This window comes from Palaemon carinicauda, chromosome 24 (assembly GCF_036898095.1).
Source record: "Palaemon carinicauda isolate YSFRI2023 chromosome 24, ASM3689809v2, whole genome shotgun sequence".
NCBI classification, from domain to species: domain Eukaryota; kingdom Metazoa; phylum Arthropoda; class Malacostraca; order Decapoda; family Palaemonidae; genus Palaemon; species Palaemon carinicauda.
In genome coordinates, this window is record NC_090748.1 from 20356408 (window position 1) to 20381135 (window position 24728).

Sequence of the window (24728 nt, forward strand, 5' to 3'; positions counted from 1 at the left end):
AGGTGTAGTCTTCCTAGTGAGACAAATTGTTCCACGGATGACAGCGTCCCTACCAGACTCATCCACAGCCTGACTGAGCAGCGTTCCTTCTTCAGCATCTTCTGGATGGATAGCAGGGCTTGATCTATTCTGGGGGCTGATCGTCTTGTTGCTCAGCAACGTCCTCATCAGAGGGTTCCTCATCCGAAAACTGATGAGGAAACGGCAACGGAGTGGGCAACGTCTGGCTCGCTGAGTCCGGTCGCACTGGTGCATGCGTGACGGAGCCGGACGCAACATCATAGAACTGCTGCACAGTCTGTGAACTGTCAACAACCATGGGTGCACGAGGAAGCAGAGCGTCAACCCGAGACTGTCTAGACCGTCTGGGTTGTGCAGTCAACACCCTACCGGGTTGCTGAGGTTGACGCACTGCGTCAAAACAAGTCACCTCTGCTGGTTGTTGAACGTCCTGAACGTCAACAACCACCTCTGAGCGTCGCTTAACGTCAACGTGCGGCTGGCAACCCACACTGGGTCGCATCGGTGGATGAACCACCTCAACTGGCAGATGCGAGTAGGTTACCTCAGCGTCAACAGGGCGCACAACCGACCGGTTGGAAGGTTGTTGGCCAGAAGGTTCGGTAGCAACCTTCTCCGCATTAAAGTCCTCTATCAAGGACGCAAGCTTGGACTGCATGTCTTGCAGCAAAGCCCATTTAGGGTCTACGGGAGCAGGTGCGGCAACAGACGGGGTTAGCGACTGAGGCGGTACCGCTTACCATCCCTGAAAGCCTTGTTATGCATGACATAATTGTACAGCAAAACTTCAAAGGCTCGAAAACAGCTGTGAAGTTGACCTGTAAAAAACTTGGAGCGTCTCCTGGCCAGGCGCCAGGGAGAGTCTACGAGAATTGAGAAGTCTATCTGGGCAGAGGCATGAACTCCCAAGCCGAGAACTTCTCTCGTGTCATATCAGACTCTCGCTCTATAAACCAGTTTAAAAGAAGGGAAAGCAAAGGCTGTATCCCCCAAACTCCTCCTGGTGAAAAAACCAGTCGCCTAGCCAACGTAAAGCTCTCTAGGAGAGCGAGAGAGCACTAGCTTAAAAACAACGGCTTCAAAGTAGCTAGGCCCAGTGTAAGCTCTGACGTTTAGGCGAACGAGGAGCAGTTACAAAAAGATCCGGACAAAGATCCTTAAAAAAATCATCATGATTTAATTAAAGTCCATAGGGGGCTAAGCAGCTTTAGGCTCCTCTCCATCTGACAGAGTCATCAAGGGAATATCAGTAGGAGGGGGAACAGCAACTTCCTCATCTACAGGAACCTTGTCCGATAAAAGCTGAGTCTCAAGCAAGGGAGAGACCTACCGTGGTGGCAATGCTTTACAAGCAGAGTCCACACTCACTGGTGCATTAGTAGCGGACCAGAACGCAATGTCATGTAACTGCTTGACAGTCTGTGAACTGTCAACAACTGAACTGTCAACCACAACAGGTGCGTGAGGACGCACAGCGTCCACTCGAGACTGCTTTGACTGCCTAGACTGAGCAGTCAAAACAACTCTAGAATGCGGAGGTTGACGCACAGCGTCAAAACAAGTCAACTCCGATTGTTAGTGAACGTCTTGAACGTCAACAGGAGCATCAGCAAGTGGCCTAACGTCCAAATGCGGCTGAAAAACCACACGAGACCGCATCGAGTGTGGTTCTAAACAACCTGAATGACGTGACTAAGCTACGCCAACGTCAACAGTAAGCACAAAGGAACGTTAGGTTGGCTGAAAGCCAGGATATCGATGAGATAAACGGCTAGACTCAACGGACTAATCGGCAGAATAGTCTTCCATAAGGGAGGCAAGCATATACTGCATGTCTTGCCATACAACCCATTAAGGATCAACGGAAATGGTTGTGGTAAGAGACGAGGGTAACGTCTGTGACCGCAACACTTTGCCAACAAAAAAAAAGACTCTCGGAGTCTGTGTTACGCTTTTGTTAGGCGGCGAGCAGTTATCCGATGACTGCATAGGGTCAGAGCTGTCCTAATGGTTGTAACCAGGACGCTGGACCTGTCCTGAAAGGACTGACTTTCGCTTAAGGGCTTCGAAACCTTGTGACAGGTTTCTTATGCGAAAAGCCTTCGGATGACGAGGAGAAACAACGTCTCTCTCGTCTTATGGTAGGGGAGATCTTGGTAAGATACACCCGATACCATAGAGGGAAAACGTCTGTTCGTTGATCAAGGCCTCTCGAACCCATAAATCGTTTGACATTACTTCTCCCCTGGGCTTGGGAGCATGCAAGAGGTCCCGGACTAGGTGAACGACAGGCACGAACAGACGAACCCTCGGACGCAACACTGTAACACTTTGCGCATATCACTTTATCACTTCGATTTTCTGTTTTGCACTTATTTCACTGAAATCGAAAATTTCACTGATTTCTACCTGAAACACGCAATTCTACCCTTCATTAAAAGGTAGTAATTGCGAAATTAGTCGTATAATGCAAGCTCATTAATACAGTACCAGCAAAAAACAGAAAACATATTTTAAGATAAAAAAAATCAGTGGCTGGGAAAGAGACTAAACACTAGTTCATATAAACTACGTTTTCAATCTCTCACCGCACATAGCCTGGGGACGAGAATAAAAAACTAAAAACGTTTTATCCTTCCTCCCCGTACAGCGACTAGGGACGAGAGTAACTCGAGAACAACGTTACCCGCTTGAACGGAACGTTTTCTCTCCTCTCTCTCCCTCCGTCTCTATCTCTCTCTCTCTTTCTCTCTAGATTTCGCACCTAAGAGAAGAGCCCAATTATATTTCGTCAAAAAAACATGTTATTTGACTAAAGGAAAAAACTGAAAGGTTTTTCAAATAAAAAGTTCCTTTAAAATAGAATTTAAAACATTTAAGCTAAGAAAGAATGAACAAAACGTCAGAATCGATTTACTCTTACTGCAAAGTGGAACCGTGATACACTCTCTCTCTATCGTAACGATAGAGCGCATGTTGAACGTCCTGAACGTCAACAACTGCGTAGCATAAATAAACTAAACGTTAGTTCGTCTTTGAAAACAGTACGAAGACTATCAAAGAAATTCTTTCATAAAATATTACATTTAAAAAGTTTTAAATCCTTAGCTCTTTAAAAGCTAATTACGATATAAAGGGCTCAACGTTGATTAACTTCGGTTTCCAAGTTAGGACCGCCTACTCTCAGGAAAGGTCGCATATAAACAAAACATTAAAATTTATTTTTATATGTTTATAATAAATGGAAAGTTAATCGAAGAGGCCTAATAAAGGCGGAGAGATATAAAATATATAGAGGAAAATCTATAACGTGATAAGATAATTACTAAAAGCCTAAACACACTTCCGTCTAAGGGAAGGGTCGGCCATTTAAAAGTGAAAGAAAGTCCATACTCTCTTTGTCACCATAATTAAATCTATCCAAAACGAGTTCAAGATTTAAGATGAAGATAAAACACCTGCATAGCGAAAGCTCAAAACTAGAATATAGTACTTCACCAAATAGATGTGAAAAACTCCAGTTTAGCAACAGCGAGTAAAGTACGTCTTGTCGACACCTCGACAGAGAGAAAATTGAGTCTTTGTTTACATTGAGAGCTGGGTATCTGGTCGACAGATGGCGCTGTTGGGCACACCCGCAACCTGTGTAGCGATCGCTGGCGAGTTTTTCCGTAGAGTTGTCTGTCGAGCAACAGAGTTGCAGCTATATAATCACCGGCTAAGTTAAATATTGAAAATGTAGAATTACAATGGTTTAAAGCTCTACAAGAGGATCTCAAAACTAGGATGTGCTGTGTACCATCAGAACCCTTACTTACTGGTGAACTAGAAGCACTACCTACCACTTCAAAAGTTAGGCTAGGGTTTGAAACATGGCAGGTTAGGTCTAAAATATTACCTTGAATCCAAAAAGTAAATGACTGTCTGAACTTTCACAAAAGAAGTTAATGATCTTAAACCCTTGACACGCTCTTGACTATCAAAACAGAACTTGTTAGGCTGTAGGAAAGTCAAAGGCTGGTGTGGCAGTATCTTTTAACATTCCCTTTATATACAAGTAGCCTAGCTTTCTCTGTATTTCCCTCAAGCTAAAAGCTTCTTTTACGCTTTCAACTTTAATCTTATCATGAAAACACTTCCCAAGAGTAAAAGTGAGGCCTATGCACTCCTCGGGATATTTGCTACATTTAAAAAGAGAAAGCAGATCAGGATTACCCCCAAAAAATCATATGCACAACAATGTAGCGATTAATAACAAATACAGAGACAAGATCAATAAAAAACCCTAAAATAAGTAGATACAGACAAAAAAACCTGATATCTTGAGCCGAGGAGCACATGTCTGTTATATTCAATATAGACTTTGAAGCTCAAAAAACAATACGGCATGTACATCACATTATTGTTGTTAACAGGTTATTAAGCTTTATTGCTTTACTAGAATTAATAGTAAATTGGAAGGAAAGAAAACTGAAGATTTCTCAACTTTATGGAGTATGTCGACATTCCAAGCTGCCAGACAAAGCAATATGAAAATCAGGGGAGGTTGATAGAAGTAAACAATAGATAACAGTATTGTAAAAATTGGGATCTTAGTAGTTTTAACTCTAAAACAGGTCTCAGATATAGACACTAATTAAACTAAAATATTACTATACTACAAATTAGTTTCACAAGACCACTGTGCCATATTTCTACAGGGGCTTGCCTGACAGGTTTATTTCTAGGAGGGTTGAAATTTGGAGCAAAATAATCTTACAAAAGATAAAAACCCCTTGTTTGAAGAGACCACAGGAGAGATGATAATGTAAAGTACATGAGGCCAATGGAAATGGTGCATATCTTTAGTCACATTTACAGTGTCTCATGCAAGATACACTGTAAATGGTAACTCCCTACGACAGAATAATTGCACAAAGAATATATTGATACTTTGTATACAATACTAAAAGAGCATAGCCTTGCTTTTTTTACCAAAATCAAAAACTAACCTTCATGTAATAAAGAAGCCATAGCCAAGGCTTCAGCAGTTGCCCAATCTAAATTAACACCTTCCGATAACTTTTTTAAGCGAGATTCAATGTGTGTTTTCTTTAGTTGTGGATGAACAGCCTGCAATAAAACAATAAAACAGATTTCTTAGACTAAAATCTATTACTGTATTACCATATTTACCATAAATTCTCGACGTCCTAATAAAAATAAAATTTATATTTTGCTACCATGAAACTTTTTCGAAGGAGAGCTATGCTGCCACCCAATTTCCATGTGTCAGGAGGTTTGTGGAGGAAAACAAGTCCAGAGGAAAGACTTCAACTAAGACCATGATTTAAATGAATGAATTAGTGACATCTAACCTAACCTATCCTAACCAATAAACGTAACTAAAAAGGGAAGGAGGGCAGGGATCTATTACAATGTGAAGATATGGAAATAGTAGATTTTAGTATAAATCCAAGTTATTAACATGAATCTCACCACTGAATTGTAAAAGGATGACACACACTACCGAGGCTGAGATAACAGGAGACAAAATTATTATAAGCCTTGATATGAACACATTTAAAGCTACTGAATAAATATAGAATAAAGGATAATTATGTACATTACCATTTCCAACTTCACTTTTCAATTAAATTTGAAACCAATACCTCAACCCTTTCTTTTCTCTCATCCTTTCTCTTATTCAAAACAAACTTAACCCTGGAATCATTATTAATGCTAGCTAAGCTACAACCCTAGTTGGAAAAGCAGGATGATATAAGCACAAGGGCTCTGACAGGGAAATATAGCCCAATGAGGAAAGAAAATAAGGATATAAATAAACTCCAAGCGAAGTAATGAACAATTAGAATAAAAAATTTTATGAACAGTAATAATATTAGAATAAAATTTTGAAAAACAAACTATTAAAAGACTTATGTCAGCCTGTTCAACATAAAATCACTGGCTGCAAGTTTGAACTTTTGAAGTTCCACTGATTCAACTACCTGATTAGGAAGATCATTCCACAACTTGGTCATAGCTGGAATAAAGCTTCTAGAATACTGTGTAGTATTGAGTCTTTTGATGGAGCAGGCATGTTCATTAGAATTGACGTCATACCTAGTATTACAAACAGGATGGTACTGTCTGAGAAGATCTGAATGCAAAGGATGGTCAGGACTAGGAAAAATCTTTTGCAACATGCATAACGAACTAATTGAACGATGGTGCCAGAGATTAATATCTAGATTAGGAATAGGAAATTTAATAGACCGTAAGTTCCTGTCCAACACATTAAGATGAGATTCAACAGCAGAAAACCAAAAAGGAGAACAATACTCAAAACAAGGCAGAATGAAAGAATTAAAACACTTCAGAACAGACTCCCAATAAGCCAATTTTTTTTCCGACCAAATGTGTTTTTCAAAAGTAAATTTGCTTTCAAGAATCACACCTAACATTTCAAGTCATTCAGTTAAAAAACATTATCAATGCTGAGATCTGGATGCTGACGAGCCATTCTCCTCAACCTACTCACAATTATACTTTGAGTTTTGTTAGAGGTTCAGTTTCATGTCCCATATTTTGCACAAAACACTCATTTTAGCAAGATCTCTGTTTGGGGATTTAGGAACCCTGATCTACATTCAGGAGATGGAATTGATGCCAAGAGACTAGCATCATCTGTATATGCAACAAGCTTGTTTTCTAGGCCAAACCACAAGTCATGTGAATATGGTATGAAAAGTAATTGGCCAAGAACTCTACCCTGAGAAACACTAGACATCACATTCCTATATCCACTATGGTGCCCATCAGCAACTCTTTGTGATCTATTACTTAAGAATTCAATAATAATACCAAGAACTAGGGTTATTGTGGCCGATGTGGTAACGTCCCTGACTGGTGAATGCCAGACTGGGGTTCAAGTCCCTCTCAAACTCGTTAGTTTCTTTGGTCGCTGCAACTTCACGATCTTTGTGAGCTAAGGATGGAGGGTTAGGGGGAGCCTATAGGTTTATCTGCTGAGTCATAAGCAGCCATTGCCTAGCCCTCCTTGGTCCTGGCTTGGGTGGAGAGGGGGCTTGGGTGCTGATCATATGTATATATGGTCAGTTTCTAGGGCATTCTCCTGATTGATTAGGCAATGTCACTGTCCCTTGTCTATGCCATTCATGAACAGCCTTTAAGGCCTTCAAAACTAGAAAGGTACTCAGTAAGGCGCAGACCTCTGCCACTGCAGCTTCTTTCTCGACCTTTGGCTCAATCTTAGACCTTGACCTTAACCTGAATTAATTGGCATAGATTTTCATAAATTCAAAAATGAACCAAGTTTAAAGTATTCAAAAATAAAAATATAGCGAATTATAATCTTATGCATTGCTTACATTCATACTTTTCCAAATCAGCTGATCAACCCTGCGTAATCCGCCATCAACATCAATTTTGGATCAAATAACTCTTTTATTATTAAGACATGCTACTGAAGGCTATTTTGTATTTAATATAAGAAACAATTATTACTTGTTCTTCTATCATTTTCCAATTAACATAATTATTTTAATAGTTTTACAGTATTTGAAATACTTCCCTCATATTTTGTTTACTTTTACTGTTAAGTTGAATTGCTTAAAGTTAACCGGAGTTTCATTCAAGTTGCCGATGTACGATATTTTATAGTTTTTAGTCTGTGGTGCTTGATTATAAAGCTCAGGAAATAATTTATTGCAGCCCCATCAGTGAGTATTTATTAGATACTTTGTAAAGAAACAAAGATTTGAGGGAGAGAGAGAGAGAGAGAGAGAGAGAGAGAGAGAGAGAGAGAGAGAGAGAGAGAGAGAGAGAGAGAGAGAGAGAGAGAGAGAATGTACTTTATGAAAATTATCATAGCTTATTATACATTAGTGCTTAAGTAATTCATTATCAACTACAGTATATGTTTTGAATAAGTTAGGAAATATTGTAAACAATACTTTGTTATTTTTAAGTGTGCAGCTAGACATTGGTTGATCTGAAATGAAACAAAGTAATATTTGATTGTAAAAATGCACACAAATTTTAAAACAAAAGTAAATAAATGTTTTATTGAAGCACAATTAACTATTTAAATAATCATAATTTTCTAGAATGCAATAATGTGTTTCTTAAAAATAGTTGCCAGCTGACATAATTGAGAGAGAGAGAGAGAGAGAGAGAGAGAGAGAGAGAGAGAGAGAGAGAGAGAGAGAGAGAGAGAGAGAGAGAGAGCATTTAATTATTATTATTATTACTTGCTGGTCTACAACCCTAGTTTGAAAAGCAGGATGCTATAGGCCCAAGGGCTCCAACAGGGAAAATAGCCCAATGATGAAAGGAAATATGATATTTTAATTATAAAATAAATTTTTGAATATACTTACCCGGTGAATATATAATAGCTGCAACTCTGCGGCTCGACAGACAACATACTTAAAAAACTCGCGAGCGATCGCTATGCAGGTTGCGGGTGTGCCCACCAGCGCCAACTGTCGGCCAGATACCACTCTCGGATGTAAACAAAACCTTCAATTCTTCTCGTCCCACTGCGTCTCTATTGGGGAGGAAGGGAGGGTCGTTTAATTTATATATTCACCGGGTAAGTATATTCAAAAATTTATTTTATAATTAAAATATCGTTTTTAAATATTTAACTTAGCCGGTGAATATATAATAGCTGATTCACACCCAAGGAGGTGGGTAGAGACCAGAGTTAAATATGTTTACATCGTATAAGCTAAGAGTTTTTTCATTTTGACAGTTATCAATATAACAAAACCAAAATAAATAGGTACCTGGTAAGGAAGTCGACTTAGACGATTACTCTGCCTTGTAAGTCTGTCTTCCTTACGGAGCCCAGCGATCCTCTTAGGATGCTGACAGACTCCCAGGGAGCTGAAGTATCAAGGGCTGCAACCCATACAACAGGACCTCATCAAACCCCTAATCTGGGCGCTCTCAAGAAATGACTTTGACCACCCGCCAAATCAACCAGGATGCGAAAGGCTTCTTAGCCTTCCGAACAACCCATAAAAACAACATTAAAAAACATTTCAAGAGACAGATTAAAAGGATATGGAATTAGGGAATTGTAGTGGTTGAGCCCTCACCCACTACTGCACTCGCTGCTACGAATGGTCCCAGTGTGTAGCAGTTCTCGTAAAGAGTCTGGACATCTTTCAAGTAAAATGACGCAAACACTGACTTGCTTCTCCAATAGGTCGCGTCCATGATACTTTGCAGAGATCTATTTTGCTTAAAGGCCACGGAAGTTGCTACAGCTCTAACCTCGTGCGTCTTAACCTTAAGCAAAGATCGGTCTTCCTCACTCAAGTGTGAATGAGCTTCTCGTATTAACAATCTGATAAAATATGACAAAGCATTCTTTGACATAGGTAAGGATGGTTTCTTAACCGAACACCATAACGCTTCAGATTTGCCTCGTAAAGGTTTAGTACGAGCTAAGTAGAACTTAAGAGCTCTAACAGGGCATAATACTCTTTCTAGTTCATTGCCTACGATCTCCGATAAGCTAGGAATATCGAAAGATTTAGGCCAAGGACGAGAAGGCAGCTCATTCTTGGCTAGGAAACCAAGCTGCAGAGAACAAGTAGCTTTTTCTGACGAAAACCCGATGTTCTTGCTGAAGGCATGAAGCTCACTGACTCTTTTAGCCGAGGCCAAGCATACCAGGAAAAGAGTCTTAAGAGTGAGATCTTTCAGGGAGGCTGAATGTAAAGGCTCAAACCTGTCTGACATGAGGAATCTTAGGACCACGTCTAAATTCCACCCAGGTGTAGCCAAACGACGTTCCTTAGAGGTCTCAAAAGACTTAAGGAGGTCTTGCAGATCTTTATTGTTGGAAAGATCTAAGCCTCTATGCCGGAAGACCGAGGCCAACATGCTTCTGTAGCCCTTGATCGTAGGAGCTGAAAGGGAGCGAACTTTTCTCAGGTATAAGAGAAAATCAGCTATTTGGGCTACAGAGGTACTGGACGAGGATACGGAAACTGACTTGCACCAGTCTCGGAAGACTTCCCACTTCGATTGGTAAACTCTAATGGTAGAAGCTCTCCTCGCTCTAGCAATCGCACTGGCTGCCTCCTTCGAAAAGCCTCTAGCTCTCGAGAGTCTTTCGATAGTCTGAAGGCAGTCAGACGAAGAGCGTGGAGGCTTTGGTGTACCTTCTTTACGTGTGGCTGACGTAAAAGGTCTACTCTTAGAGGAAGACTTCTGGGAAAGTCTACCAGCCATCGAAGTACCTCGGTGAACCATTCTCTCGCGGGCCAGAGGGGAGCAACTAACGTCAACCTTGTCCCTTCGTGAGAGGCGAATTTCTGCAGTACCTTGTTGACAATCTTGAATGGTGGGAATGCGTAAAGATCTAGGTGTGACCAATCTAGGAGAAAGGCATCTATATGTATTGCTGCTGGGTCTGGGACTGGAGAGCAATAGATTGGAAGCCTCTTGGTCAGCGAGGTTGCAAAGAGATCTATGGTGGGTTGACCCCAAGTCGCCCAAAGTCTCTTGCACACATCCTTGTGGAGGGTCCATTCGGTTGGAATTACTTGACCTTTCCGACTGAGACAATCTGCTAGGACGTTCAAGTCGCCCTGGATGAACCTCGTTACTAGGGAGATGCCTCGATCTTTTGACCAGATGAGCAGGTCCCTTGCGATCTCGTACAGAGTCAGTGAGTGGGTACCTCCCTGTTTGGAAATGTATGCCAAGGCCGTGGTGTTGTCCGAGTTGACCTCCACCACCTTGCCTCGAAGGAGATTCTCGAAGCTTATCAAGGCCAGGTGAACCGCCAAAAGCTCCTTGCTGTTGATATGCATGCTCCTCTGACTCGAGTTCCACAGACCTGAGCATTCCCGACCGTCCAGCGTCGCGCCCCAGCCCAAGTCCGATGCGTCTGAGAAGAGAACGTGGTTGGGTTTCTGAACTGCTAGGGGAAGACCCTCTCGTAGACTGATATTGTCTTTCCACCAAGTCAGACAAGTCTTTATCTTTTCGGAAATCGGGATCGAGACCGCCTCTAGCGTCTTGTCCTTTTTCCAGTGAAAAGCTAGATGGAATTGTAGAGGTCGGAGGTGTAGCCTTCCTAGCGAGACAAATTGCTCCAGGGATGATAGCGTTCCTACCAGACTCATCCAATTCCTGACTGAGCAACGTTCTTTCTTCAACATCTTCTGGATGACGAGCAGGGCTTGATCTATTCTGGGGGCCGACGGAAAAGCCCGAAAAACTGGACTGTGAATCTCCATCCCTAAATACAGAATAGTTTGGGATGGGATCAGTTGGGACTTTTCCAAGTTGACTAGGAGTCCCAATTCCTTGGTCAGATCTAGAGTCCAATTGAGATCCTTCAGACAGCGATGACTGGAAGAGGCTCTGAGAAGCCAGTCGTCCAAATAAGGGGAGGCTCGGATGTCCGATAAATGGAGGAATTTTGCCACATTCCTCATAAGCCTCGTAAACACGAGAGGAGCCGTGCTTAGGCCAAAGCACAGGGCCCGAAACTGGTACACCACATCGTCGAAGACGAATCTCAGAAAAGGTTGGGAATCTGAGTGAATGGGGATGTGGAAGTAAGCGTCCCTTAGGTCGAGAGAGACCATCCAGTCTCCCTTTCTGACCGCTGCTAAGACTGACTTTGTGGTCTCCATGGTGAACTTCGTCTTTGTGACAAAGACATTCAGAGCACTGACGTCTAGCACCGGTCTCCAACCTCCTGTCTTCTTTGATACTAGGAAGAGACGGTTGTAAAACCCCGGTGATTGAAGATCCGAGACTTTGACCACCGCTCCCTTCTCTAGTAAAAGAGACACTTCCAGTTTCAGGGCTTGTCTCTTTGCTTCCTCTCGGTACCTGGGAGAGAGATCGATGGGGGACGTCGCTAGAGGAGGTCTGCGTACAAAAGGGATTTTGTACCTCTCTCTGAGCAACCTCACAGATTGTTGATCTGCGCCTCTCTTCTCCCAGGCTTGCCAGAAGTTCTTGAGTCTGGCACCTACTGCTGTCTGAAGTTGCGGGCAGTCAGACTCTGCCCCGCGAGGACTTGGATCCTTTCCTCTTTCCTCTCTTCCCTTCGGCACGAGCACCTCCCCTGCTGGGGGCTCTGCCACGAAAGGGCGGAATAAACCTGGACGCTGGAGTGTCTATCCTAGGTCTAGCAGACAAGGCAGGCAAAGGGGGAGCTTTGCGAGCCGAGGACGCAACTAAATCGTGGGTGTCCTTCTGCACTAAAGACAAGGCAATTTCCTTAACTAAGACTTCCGGAAACAAGCACTTAGACAAGGGCGCAAAGAGTAGCTCAGATCTTTGACATGGCGTCACTCCTGCTGAAAGAAAAGAGCACAGAGACTCTCGTTTCTTTAGGACTCCGGACGTGAATGAAGCGGCAAGCTCGTTGGATCCATCGCGGACGGCCTTGTCCATGCAGGACATAATGAGTAAGGAAACATCCCATTCAGCAGATGAGATTTTCCTACTCAGGGCTCCCAAACACCAGTCCAGGAAGTTAAAAACTTCAAACGCCCTAAAGATGCCTTTAAGAAGGTGGTCCAGGTCCGAGGATGACCAACTAATCTTCGAGCGTCTCATGGCAAGGCGGCGGGGAGAGTCTACAAGACTTGAGAAGTCGCCCTGGGCAGAGGCAGGAACTCCCAAGCCGAGAACTTCTCCCGTGGCATACCAGACGCTCGATCTAGACGAGAGTTTAGATGGAGGGAAGGCAAAGGCAGTCTTCCCTAAACTCCTCTTGGTTTCCAACCAATCGCCTAACAGCCGTAAAGCTCTCTTGGATGAGCGCGAGAGAACGAGTTTCGTAAAGGCTGGCATGGCAGCAGGAACGCCTAAAACAAACTCAGACGGCGGCGAACGAGGAGCCACAGAGATAAAGTGTTCAGGGAACAACTCTTTAAAAACAAGCATGACTTTTCTAAAGTCCATAGATGGTGGAACTGCTTTAGGCTCATCTAAATCTGAAGGCTGATCCTCAGGCTGTGGTTCAGCAACGTCCTCATCTGACAGTTCCTCATCTGATAACTGATGAGAAAACGGCAAAGGGGTAGGCAACGTTTGACTCGCAGCGTCCGGCCGCACTGGTGCATACGTGACGGAGCAGGATGCAGCGTCCTGAAACTGCTGAACAGTCTGGGAACTGTCAACAACAACAGGTGCGCGAGGACGCACAGCGTCCACCCGAGACTGTTTAGACCGTCTGGGTTGTGCAGTCAACACCATACTGGGTTGCGGAGGTTGACGCACCGCGTCAAAACAAGACAACTTTGATGGTTGGTGAACGTCCTGAACGTCACCAGTCGCATCAGTGAGTTGCCTAACGTCAACGTGCGGCTGGAAATCCACACGGGATCGCATCGGGGGAGGTACAACCCCAACTGGTTGACGCGAGAAAGCTACATCAACGTCAACAGGACGCACAACAGAACGCTTGGATGGCTGACGGCCAGTAGGTTCAACGGAAACCTTCTCTGCGTTGTAGTCCTTCATAAGGGACGCAAGCTTAGACTGCATGTCTTGCAGTAACACCCATTTAGGGTCTACGGAAGCGAGTGCGGTAACAGACGGGGTTAGCGACTGAGACGGCACAACTTTGCCTTTCTTAGGCGGCGAGCAGTCATCAGATGACGGCAACGGGTCCGAACTGTCCCAGTGGCTACATCCGGGACGTTGGACTTGTCCTGAAGGGACCGACTTGCGTTTTAAAGGTCTAGAGACCTTGCTCCATGGTTTCTTACGTGAAACGCCTTCGGACGACGAGGTAAAAATGGGCTCTCTCGTCTTATGGTAGGGGCGATCTTGACGAGATACGCCTGATACCAAAGAGGGAACGTCTGTATGCTGATCAAGGCCTCTCGAACCCATAAGTCGTACGACATTGCTTCTCCCCTGGGCTTGGGAGCTTGCAAGAGGTCCCGGACTAGGTGAACGACAGGCACGAACAGACGAACCCTCGGTCGCAACACTGTTCACAACACTTTGCGTAACACTAGGCACTTTCCCACTTTCCGCCGTGGCACTTTGGCACTTGAGTTCCTTCACGTCCGTCATGAGTTGATTACGGTCACTCGCTAAAGCCTCAACTCTCTCCCCCAAGGCATGAATAGCACGCATCATGTCTTGCATAGACGGTTCCTGAGTGCTAGGAGGGGGGTTAGGAACAACCACTACAGGGGAAGGATTAGGTTCAGGGGCATGTGGAGAGGAAAAATCTACGGACCTAGAAGAACTTCTCCTTACCCTATCTCTCTCTAGTCTGCGTGTATATTTATCAAATTCGATCCAATCGAATTCCGAAAGGCCCACGCATTCCTCACACCGATCTCCCAATTGACAGGTTTTACCCCGACAATTGGAACAAACAGTGTGAGGGTCGAGAGAAGCCTTTGGAAGACGCCTATTACAGTCCCTAGCATTACACTTTCGAAACTTAGGAACTTGAGAAGGGTCAGCCATTTTGAATTAGTCAAAGGAAATTCCAAAAAACGATCTAAGTCATCAACAAATAATCCGATTCAAAAAAGAGTTCAAGGGTTTATTTTGAAGAAAAACACCTGTGCGAAAGCTCAAACCAAATTAAAGTACTTCACCAAATATGATGGGAAAACTCCAGGTTCTACAGCGAGTAAAAGTACGTCTTGTCGTCAACGTCGACAGAGAAGAATTGAAGGTTTTGTTTACATCCGAGAGTGGTATCTGGCCGACAGTTGGCGCTGGTGGGCACACCCGCAACCTGCATAGCGATCGCTCGCGAGTATTTTAAGTATGTTGTCTGTCGAGCCGCAGAGTTGCAGCTATTATATATTCACCGGCTAAGTTAAATATTTAAAAAAGGAAATTACAAGAGAAGTAATTAACAATTAAATTAAAGTATTTTAAGAACAATATCAAGAATAAAATAGATCTTTCTCATGTAAACTATAAAACTTAAAAAAAAAATAAAAAAAAAAGAGGAAGAGAAATATGACAGAATAGTGTACCTGAGTGTACCCTCAAGCAAGAGAGCTCTATCCCAAGACGGTGAAAAGACCATGGTAGAGAGGCTATGGCCCTATCCAAGACTAGAGAACAATGTTTTGATCTGATTTTGGAGTCCTTCTCCTAGAAGAGCAGCTTACAATAGAGAAAAGTCTCTACCCCCCTTACCAAGAGGAAAGTAGCCACTGAACAATTACATTGAAGTAGTTAACCCCTTGAGTGAAGCAGAGTTGTTTGGTGTTGTCAGGTGTATGAGGACAGAGGAGAGTATGTAAAGAATAGGCCAGACTATTCGGGCATATGTGTAAGCAAAAGGGAAATGAGCCGTAATCAGAGAGAAGGATCCTATATAATACTGTCTGGCCAGTCGAAGGACCCATTGACTCTCTAGCAGTAGTATCTCAACAGGTAGCTGGTGCCCTGGCCAACCTACTACCCTAAATATATCAGATGTCTCAAAGATAAGTCAATCAATAAAATAATCAGCTATATGGAGATCATTGGGGGCCACATTTCCTAACAAATTTTGGATACCTAATTCGTGTTTAATGCATGTACTTTTCGTGAATTTGTATTTTTTCCTACCTATTGGTAGATAAACTAAAGCAGAAACATCAGTATACACATATGATAAACAACACTAATACTATGTACTCACAAAATCTGAGGGAACACTGACAGACTTGGCCCCCAAAAACTTTAAAAGGGATGCATCTACTCCTGTGTCCCACACTTCAACAGCAGAAGGAGCCTGAACAAATCCGGACCATTGCTTTTCGAAGTGAGGTGCCTGAAAAATTTAAAGACTATCAGTAAAATATATAATAACTGTATGCAAAATAAAATACTAAAAGCAATAAAATAAAAAAAACAATAAAACATAGCAAAGAAGAAAGCCAGGAAAAATATCAAGATAAAACAATGTCCAATCTAAAAACAGAATCCAATATAAGTTAATCTAAAAAATTGGTCAGATAGAAATTGAATATTCTTGGTAAACAGTTATCATCAATAGGTAGCTTGATACTGTAATCAAGTTTATTTCAAGAAATTTTACCGTTCTAGTAAATATTTATTTTATTACTTCATTTTATTTTTACATTATGTTGCAAATTTTTGTTTAATTCTTTGAAAAGAAAGTGGACTATAAATTATCCACATGTAATCTACAACAGACATTCAAGCTGTAACTCTTCACTTACAATAAAAAAATATTCTAAATGACAATCCATAAAAATTAATTAAGAAAATAGTTTCAGCCATACATTGAGTTAATCATGACTATTATAGGTATAACTTGAAGTGTTGGTACCCTGGCAGTTTCTATACTTATTCATTATCTGTTCATTTTTTTCCTCTCATTATGCTAACATTCAAATTAAGAAATTGCTCCCCGAACATACATGTATAAGTGAAAGGCAGACGACGGATCAAGCATCAAATACTCTTGCTCCATATCCATGAGGCAATCTCTAGCATAACTGGTTACCTAAAATACGGATGTGTACCCTGTACCCTTACTCTGGTGACCATGTGTAGGTGACTGGACCTGCTTGGTACTTGTGGAACAAAGCCCCACAGGCCTTAGAATAACCCCCTTCTTGCACAAATGGGTTTGCCTTCTTTTCCTTTTATGCACCTCAATGCCAATGATGTAGAAAGACAGACAGTCCTCCAGGTACCAGAAGGAAAGGGAGCGAGGATGAAAGATTAATTCCCTCCCTTGGTCTTAATTGCTTCCTTGTGCAAACAGTGCCAAAGGACAAAATTTCAAAAGTCAAAGTGCTGAATGGACAAAGCGTTGAATTAACCAAGTGTAGAAAAGACAATGTTGACTAGGGCCAAGTAATTAATGAGATAATTGAAGCAAAGCCACAATGTTCATGCAGCTAATGTGTGAAGCACAGTAGGTACCACTTGCCAAAAAAAACATGAAGATAATGTTAAATTGTGAGCGAATCAAGCCCTGAGGGAACAAAGAACAATTGAGCTTAGTATTTATTTAAATAATGTAACTTTCTAATTACCTATTTGAGAAAATCTGTAAACAAATATCAATGGATTTCAATAATAAAATTTGTTATTTCCATGATCATACCCTGATTTTCATAATTGTTTCTACAGAAGCTCAGTTTATGGATATTTACCGCTAGAATGTTTTAAATTCCAATTTTTTCCTCCTTTCAAAAGACATGTGCCACTAGTAAAGTACTGTAATGAGATACACCAGCGGTTAATGGCAAGATTGGTATTTCAGTTTCTCTGTCACTGTCGGTATAACTCAAAGAAACTCGGTAAATAAATGTTTATATAACTTGCTAAATAAGGCCTTTTACTACTGTAACTAGTTAATTTGCTCCATGGCTGAAATGTTTAACACACTATGTGTTACACTAGGTTTTTGTCCTTCGACACAGTCTATCAGCACTTTGTCCTACTACCATTGGTTCATTGGATTGCTCATATGTTACTTGTATGAAAGGTGACATAGATATTTGTCTCTCTTCCAGAGAAGGAAGATAGCTTGTAACAAAAGCGTATCCTTATTCTTATTGCAAGGCTGCATGATAAGTAGCTACAACATCATCCATGTCTATCATATGTTTTTGGTGATCAGTCTGAAGAGGACTACTCACCTACGACATGTTGAAGCAACTATAGCTGTTATACTAGGCTGACAATTGCAAACTAACCACAAAGGAACCGGTAGGTGCATGAGTTCTACATCCGGACGAGGAGGTAGCAGGGTTGATACTGATGCACTCTGCTATCACTCTAAAAGCCACCACAACAAAATTCTTCTTTATATTTCCTTCGTTATCTGATGGCAGCTTGTCAACACAAAAATAATTTCATCACTAGATACATATGAACTAATAGAGAGATAAGAGAGAAGCACTCGGCTGATTGGATTCATGGTGTTTGGACTATATTGGTGGTGGGCGCGCTCTCTTGTCTCTCTATTGGTTCCTGAAGAAGGATGGCTCCGTATGCCCTTGTGAGGATTACAGGCATCTGAACATGCAGACAGAACCGGATCACCACCCCCTTCCAAACATCGATGACGTTACCTCCTACTTGTACAAAGCGAACGTTTTCTCCACACTCGACCTCTTGAAAAGGGTATCATTAGCTACCGATGAACCAAGACGACATCCCTAAGACCGCCATCACCACCTGCTTCGGTACATACACCTTAAATTACTCCTGTCTTAGCCTTTGTAATGCTGGGGCAAGAAGACATCCCCAAGACCGATATCACCACCTGCATCGGCACATACACCATAAATTACTCCTGTTTTAGCCTTTGTAACGCTGTGGCCACTTTTCAATGCCTCATGGATGGCATCTTAGGGGACCTCCCCTTCTGCATATGTTATGTGGATGACATACTTGTGTTCTCTGCCTCTAAAGAGGAACACCTCCATCACCTATACATTTTTCTCAACTGCCTATAACAGAACAAGACTGTAGTCCAGTAGCACTACGAACTATCATTCTTAGGCCACTGCATCACTTCTGAAGGCATCTACCCCACCCCCTGAGAAGGTAGCAGTCGTTCCGAACTTGCCTACACCCTTGACCGTTGAAGCACTGCAAGAATTCTTGGCCATGATAAACTATTGTCACTGGTTCCTGCCAGACATCGCTGCCACTCTTGCTCCCCTCTATGCCTCCCTCAAGGGTAAGCCAAAAAACTTGAAGTGGGGTTCCCTTCAAGAAGCCGACTCCTGCAATGCAAAGGATGCCCTATCAACTGCTGTTGCTCTCACTTTTCCTGTGCCACATGCCCCTCTTCTTTTCTCTGCTGATGCCAGCGACATCACTATTAGTGCAGTACTCGAGTAGGTGGTTAACGGCTTGCCCCGCCCATCGGCCTTCCTCAGTAGAAAACTGTCCAAGGCAGAATCCGGCTATTCTACCTTCAACTGAGAATTGCTGGCAGTGCATTTGGCTGTCCGTCACTTTCACCACCTCTTAGAAGGTACGGCCTTCGTCATTCGTACAGATCACATGCCTCTGGTGCATGCCTTCACTCAACAGTCAACCCGTCAATGCCAACACTCTGCTATGGCTGAATACAACTGCACCCTTCCACACTTCCCTGGGAAAATGAATCTCATTGCCGATACCCTGTCAAGAAATAAACTGGGCGCTGTCTACCTGGGATTGGATTACAATGCTTGGCAGAAGCAAACGAAAAGATGCATATCAAGCATGTAGGACATCCTGTACATCCCTCCGTTGGGAAGACGTCACCCTCAACAACTTCAACGCCACCCTCCTCTGTAATGTCAACACTGGTAGACCTCTTGCCATAGATACCTGCTCACATGCCCTGTATGGTGTTTGATTTCATACATGGCCTCTCACATCTTTCGTGTCGATCTACTGCACAGCTACTGAAGACCAAGTTCATTTGACACGGCATTGCATTGCTAAGGATGCTAAGGATTGGGTCTGCACCGGTACTTCATGTTAAACTTAAAAAGTACATGGACACATGGATTCAGGAGTGGGCCACTTTCCTCAACCTCAGCGTCACTTTGCCTACATTCACGTCAACGCAGTAGGACCCCTACCCACATCACAAGGATATCGTTACCTGTTTATTGTCATTGGTAGCTCCACTCGTTGGCCTGAAGCCATTCCCATGGAAACTGTAGTGCCAGCCTCATGTATATCTGCCTTACTATCAAGGTTGATAGCAAAATTTGGTATCCTTAGGCATATTACTTCTGACAGGGGTACCACTTTCGTCTCTCAATTGTGGACATCATTAGCAAATTTCCTGAGCATCACCCTAAAAGTTTAAAGGTTTAAAGGATGCTCATGAATGGGAGAGGAAAGGGACAGTGCCCTCGCCCTATCAAGCAGGACAATGCCCTAGAGACTGACCATATATACATATGATCAGCGACAAAGCTAGGTCCAAGGAGGGCCAGGCAATGGCTGCTTATGACTTAGCAGATAGAACTATAAGCTCTCCGAAATGCCCCATCCTCAGCTTATAAGGATGGTGGGGTTGCAGAGACCAAAGAAACTAACGAGTTTGAGCGTGACTCGAACCCCAGTCTGGCAATGACCAGACAGGGATGCTACCACTAGGCTACCACAACCCTACATTAGACAACCGCCTAAAACCCTGCAGCCAACGGTATGGTTAAACTTCTTCATCGCACCCACAAAGCAGCTTTGATATCCTGCTGCAAGGACTTACAAGCCACCAGCAAGGCAGCACACACACACACACACATTTGCGCTCAACAACACGTTTTCCTGCGCACTGGCACCAGCAAGCCACCGCTAACGCCCCTTACATAGACTTTTCCTCGTGATCTGTCACATATCGAAGGCTTTTTTAATTACCATTCATGGTAAAGACGACAGGGTCTCCATTGATGGCCTAAAACCTGCATATCTCTTGCAAGATGACCAGCCTACAGTGAACCTCTTAAGAGTAGGGGGCCCTATTACACATGTAAAGGTATGTCTTTTTTAAGTGTACCGCACGTGCTTCATACACGCTTGTCCACTGTTTTGTTTTTGCTTTTTCTTTTTCTCTTGCTCTTCCCCGCACTGATAACATAACCTGTTTAAGCTTGCCTTTGCATGAAATAGTCTGTTTGAAATTTTTGACTTTCTTGCTCGGAACTGCTTATATATAAACTCGCTATCTGCTGACTAAAGGTTACTTGCATTCACCTCGCCTCCCTGTTAACAAACACCAAGCACAACATGAAGAATAAAAAAAATAAACCATCACTATATATCTTACCTTTCAGGGAATTGCCATTGTCACAGGCGAAATCACTAAAACAAAAACCTATATTCAACAGAAGTAAAAAAAAATTTAACCCTGAATGAGGGCAACAACAGAATGTTTGTACTGCTTGCAGCCTAAGACCAAATTGGCTAGTCTGTGACAGGCCACCTACCATTACTTTGTTAAACAATTCAATGGTCATTCCAGCCAGCACTAAAGTACTGGCATCTCCAATTTTAAAAGAAAAATGGCTTGTATATGCATAGGAACAAGGACTGAATATTTAGAGCCTTATATTACTAGTAAAATTACAATTACAAATAAATATACAGTACATACTTTTGGAACATATGAGTTAATCAACTTGAACTGATCTGCTAGAAATGATGTATGATTGGCTGTTATCTTTTTCACCTCCTCTGTAGACAGCAACCCCCTTGACACTAAATTTTCTGCATAAATATCTGGAACACTCCTGTATCAAAGCAAATAAAAGTATTATTCATAACAATGGAAGACACACTACTCTATTTTGCTTTTCAGTATTAATTACTCTCTCCTGGAAGGAGATACAGTATTTTCAGGGTTTAAAAACTGAAGAGTATGGATTACAATTGTGAAAAAAAAATACACAGCTTCATAGTCATGTTAGAAAATTTTGAAAACCCTTTTCAGAATGTTATTCAATCTTACATACAATACTACTGATTTAATCTTGATAGTTTACATCACTCACTTTATTATCATAACTATCATATTTTAACAATTCTGTTAGATCCCATCAGGCAATTTTAAACACTCCCTATCCTACTTCTCTATAGGCTTTCAAATTAAAATCTCTTCAAACCAACTTTTCACTACTCTGCCACTCCTAATCTTCAGTCTCGTAAATGCATTGATCTGTCTTTTGCCCATAATATCTTCAAATCTTCTTATTAACCCTTTTACCCCCAGGCTATTTGGAAATTTTGAACCCTTAACCCCCAGGGGTTATTTTTTTTTCAAGCACATTTTGCAGTATATTTTTTTTTAAATTGCTCTAACAGCCTTAATTTTTGTCAGAGAGAGGTCAGGTTGGTCTCATTCTCTTGGAAAATGCCTGAAGTTTCTCAAAAAATTATCAAAAATATGCAAACAAAATTTAAATAGCAGTTTTTTGCGAGGACGTACCGGTACGTCCGGGGTAAAGGAGTGAGTTTTGTGAAACGTACCAGTACGTCCTTTGGGGGTAAAAGGGTTAAAAGAAAATCTCCAAGAGCATTTAATAGCATTTCTTCTTTTATTTTCTGTGAATCAGAGACCTTCGTAAATCATTAGAAACTTTTGATCTCTTTTCTATTTCTAACAAAGAACCTTTAAAGTACCAGTTTCCTTAAATATATCGATACTATACACATTTACTCATGAATAGATGTAGATGTCTAACTTTTTTCTTTAATAGGCCTTATTAATCAACTTCCTATTGCTTTAATAATATAACTTTTCATGAACTATTACTATCAATATTCACCCCTGACAAACACTTTCAGTTCCTCTCAGGTCAACTAATATTATTTCCAACAAACTCTTAATGAAAGTTGAATAATCCTTAAACATCAGTTATTGAAAAACTGATTCGTCTCTTATCTCTTAAGCTTTAATGTAAACTTGCAGCTTTTTAACTAAGACCCCATCATTCATAAACACTGGCACTGAGCTGGAACATTTTGAACATTTATTGACCACATAAAAATCACAAATGTTTACAATAATTTGTATTTTTCCAAGCCATAAAAACCTGAGCCCTTTAATCAAAAGATATTGTTTCAGCACAAGCTGGAATCGGTTGTTAAAAGTTGGATAACGAGCAGTTATCCAACTGAGTAAGGAGCAGTTGGATAGTCTTCACTTTTATTTCAATATTTTGGCTCAGGACTTGGAGGGATGGTTTGAGGAGGGACATTCATTAAAGGACTCAGGTTTGTATGACTAGGAAAAATAAAAATTACTTTAAAAATTTGTGATTTGTTTATACGATGCATACAAACTCTCATCCTTTAATTAGGGAGACTCACTGCTTGTTAGGCTGGAAGTCCCCTGAAACCAAACTGAAAGGTTCTATTTTTTTCCATGGAAGTGATTAACGCCTGAGATGCATGGGCTAAAGCAAGGACTCTTTGTCACACCCTATCTGTTTGTCACATGGATGAAAGACGGATGGATAGGTCCTGGGTTGTATATGAAACATGTACAGTACTTGATTGACACTGGGGAACCCTTTCCCCAGAAGGGAATTTCAGTTAATTTTAGATACTAAGTATGTGATCAAAGAGTTGGTATATGACCCACCATCCTCCCATTTGTAACAGGAGGATGGAGAGACATACTTCCTTAGAATTGAAGAATATTGCTCTGAAATATAACCTACAATCATTTAGTCCAACTAGCTTGTAATGTTTTGACTGCTTTTGTCCCCTAGTGGGGAGGGACGGAAAAATGAAGATAGGCCAGTTATACAATTTTTCCTTTCAGACTTACATCTACAAGTTAGCATAGATGATATGCATCCTTGTCCTGTGTAGGAGCTGATCTGGTTACAGAACAACCTGAGCAGCCACCACAGGCCTAAATATAAAGTTGTCAAGAGACTTGTGGGTACACTCCCAAAAATAAAAGGCCATACATGTGGTCTGTCTCTTCCAGATCCTAACCTTCACTTGGCCCACTGACAGGTTCCTCCTGATAACCTCATCTTTGATCTGCAAGTGCTAACAAAAAGTCTCTAAACACTCAGACCTCAGGTGTCCGGTCCTGTTTAGATAGCACAGCAGCGTCCTCACGGAACACAAGAGCAACTCCTCTCGATCATCAGCTGAAACCTCCCAAAGGGTCGCGGTGGCTGATGTGGTAACATCCCTGACTGGTGAACGCCAGACTGGAGTTTCGAGTCACCCTCAAACTTGTTAGTTTCTTCAGTCACTGCAACCTCACCGTCCTTGTAAGATAAGGATGGAGGGTTTAAGGGAACAAATAGGTCTATCTGCTGAGTTATCAGCAGCCATTGCCTGGCCCTCCTTGGTCCTAGCTTTGGGAGGAGAGGGGGCTTGGGCACTCATCATATTCATATATGGTCAGTCTCTAGGGAATTGTCCTGCTTGATAGGGCAACATCACTGTCCCTTACCTCTGTCATTCATGAGCTGCCTTTAAAACCTTTAAAGGGGGGAGTGGAGAATAACTTAAATTTGGGGTTAAGTGCTGCCAGGTTCTGGGACTTGGCCATGAAGTACGGCACAAAACTGAAAGACATATTCCCACTCCTAAGTGTGGGTATCAGCTTAAGAGTGACGGTGCAACTCTCCAACATTCTTTGCCGATGCTAAGGTAAGCAGATAAACAGTTGAGAGTTAGATCTCTATCTTATGACCTTTCAAAAGGCTCGAACAGGGTATGAGTTAGAAACCTGAGGACCAAGGTCACATCCCATTCCGGAGGCCAGAGGTCCCAGGGTGAGTAAAACTGTTTGAAGCATCTCACAAGCATAGATAACTCCCAAGACGAAGAGAGAACTAAGTCCTTCAGTTGGAAGACCATAATCAAGGCAAAGTGGTAGCCTTTGACAGCTGTGACTGAATGACTTCTCCTGGCAAAGGAAGATGAGGAAATCCATGATCAGTACTAGAGTTGATCCCAACGGAGAAAATTCTCTTCTACGACATCACTGGCAGAAGATAGCCAACTTGGCTTGGTAGATGGCTGTACAGGAAATATGTAGATACCCAGAGATCTGCTGTGCAGTGCCTCAGGAAAATCCTTTCACTAAAGATGCTGGATAGTCTCTGCTGGTGTGGATGACCAAGAGGAGTGGGGCACAGGGACCTCGACCAGAAGAACATGAAGACTGGGATACCATTTGGCATGAGGCCATCTGGGAGCCACTAGGGTCATCTTCATTCTTG

General features: G+C 42.2%; 1 protein-coding gene across 1 annotated transcript in view; it reads right to left on the minus strand.

Annotated features, from left to right (window-relative positions):
- The window catches only part of LOC137618107 (2-oxoadipate dehydrogenase complex component E1), a 447864-nt gene that overhangs the window by 67405 nt on the left and 355731 nt on the right, over positions 1-24728 (minus strand). Inside the window, exons 10-12 of the mRNA XM_068348104.1 lie at positions 21131-21266; positions 15683-15814; positions 5013-5133 (exon numbers count right to left, since the gene is read on the minus strand). Of these exons, the coding sequence (XP_068204205.1) occupies positions 5013-5133; positions 15683-15814; positions 21131-21266 (389 nt within the window). The remainder of the gene's footprint in view (positions 1-5012; positions 5134-15682; positions 15815-21130; positions 21267-24728) is intronic.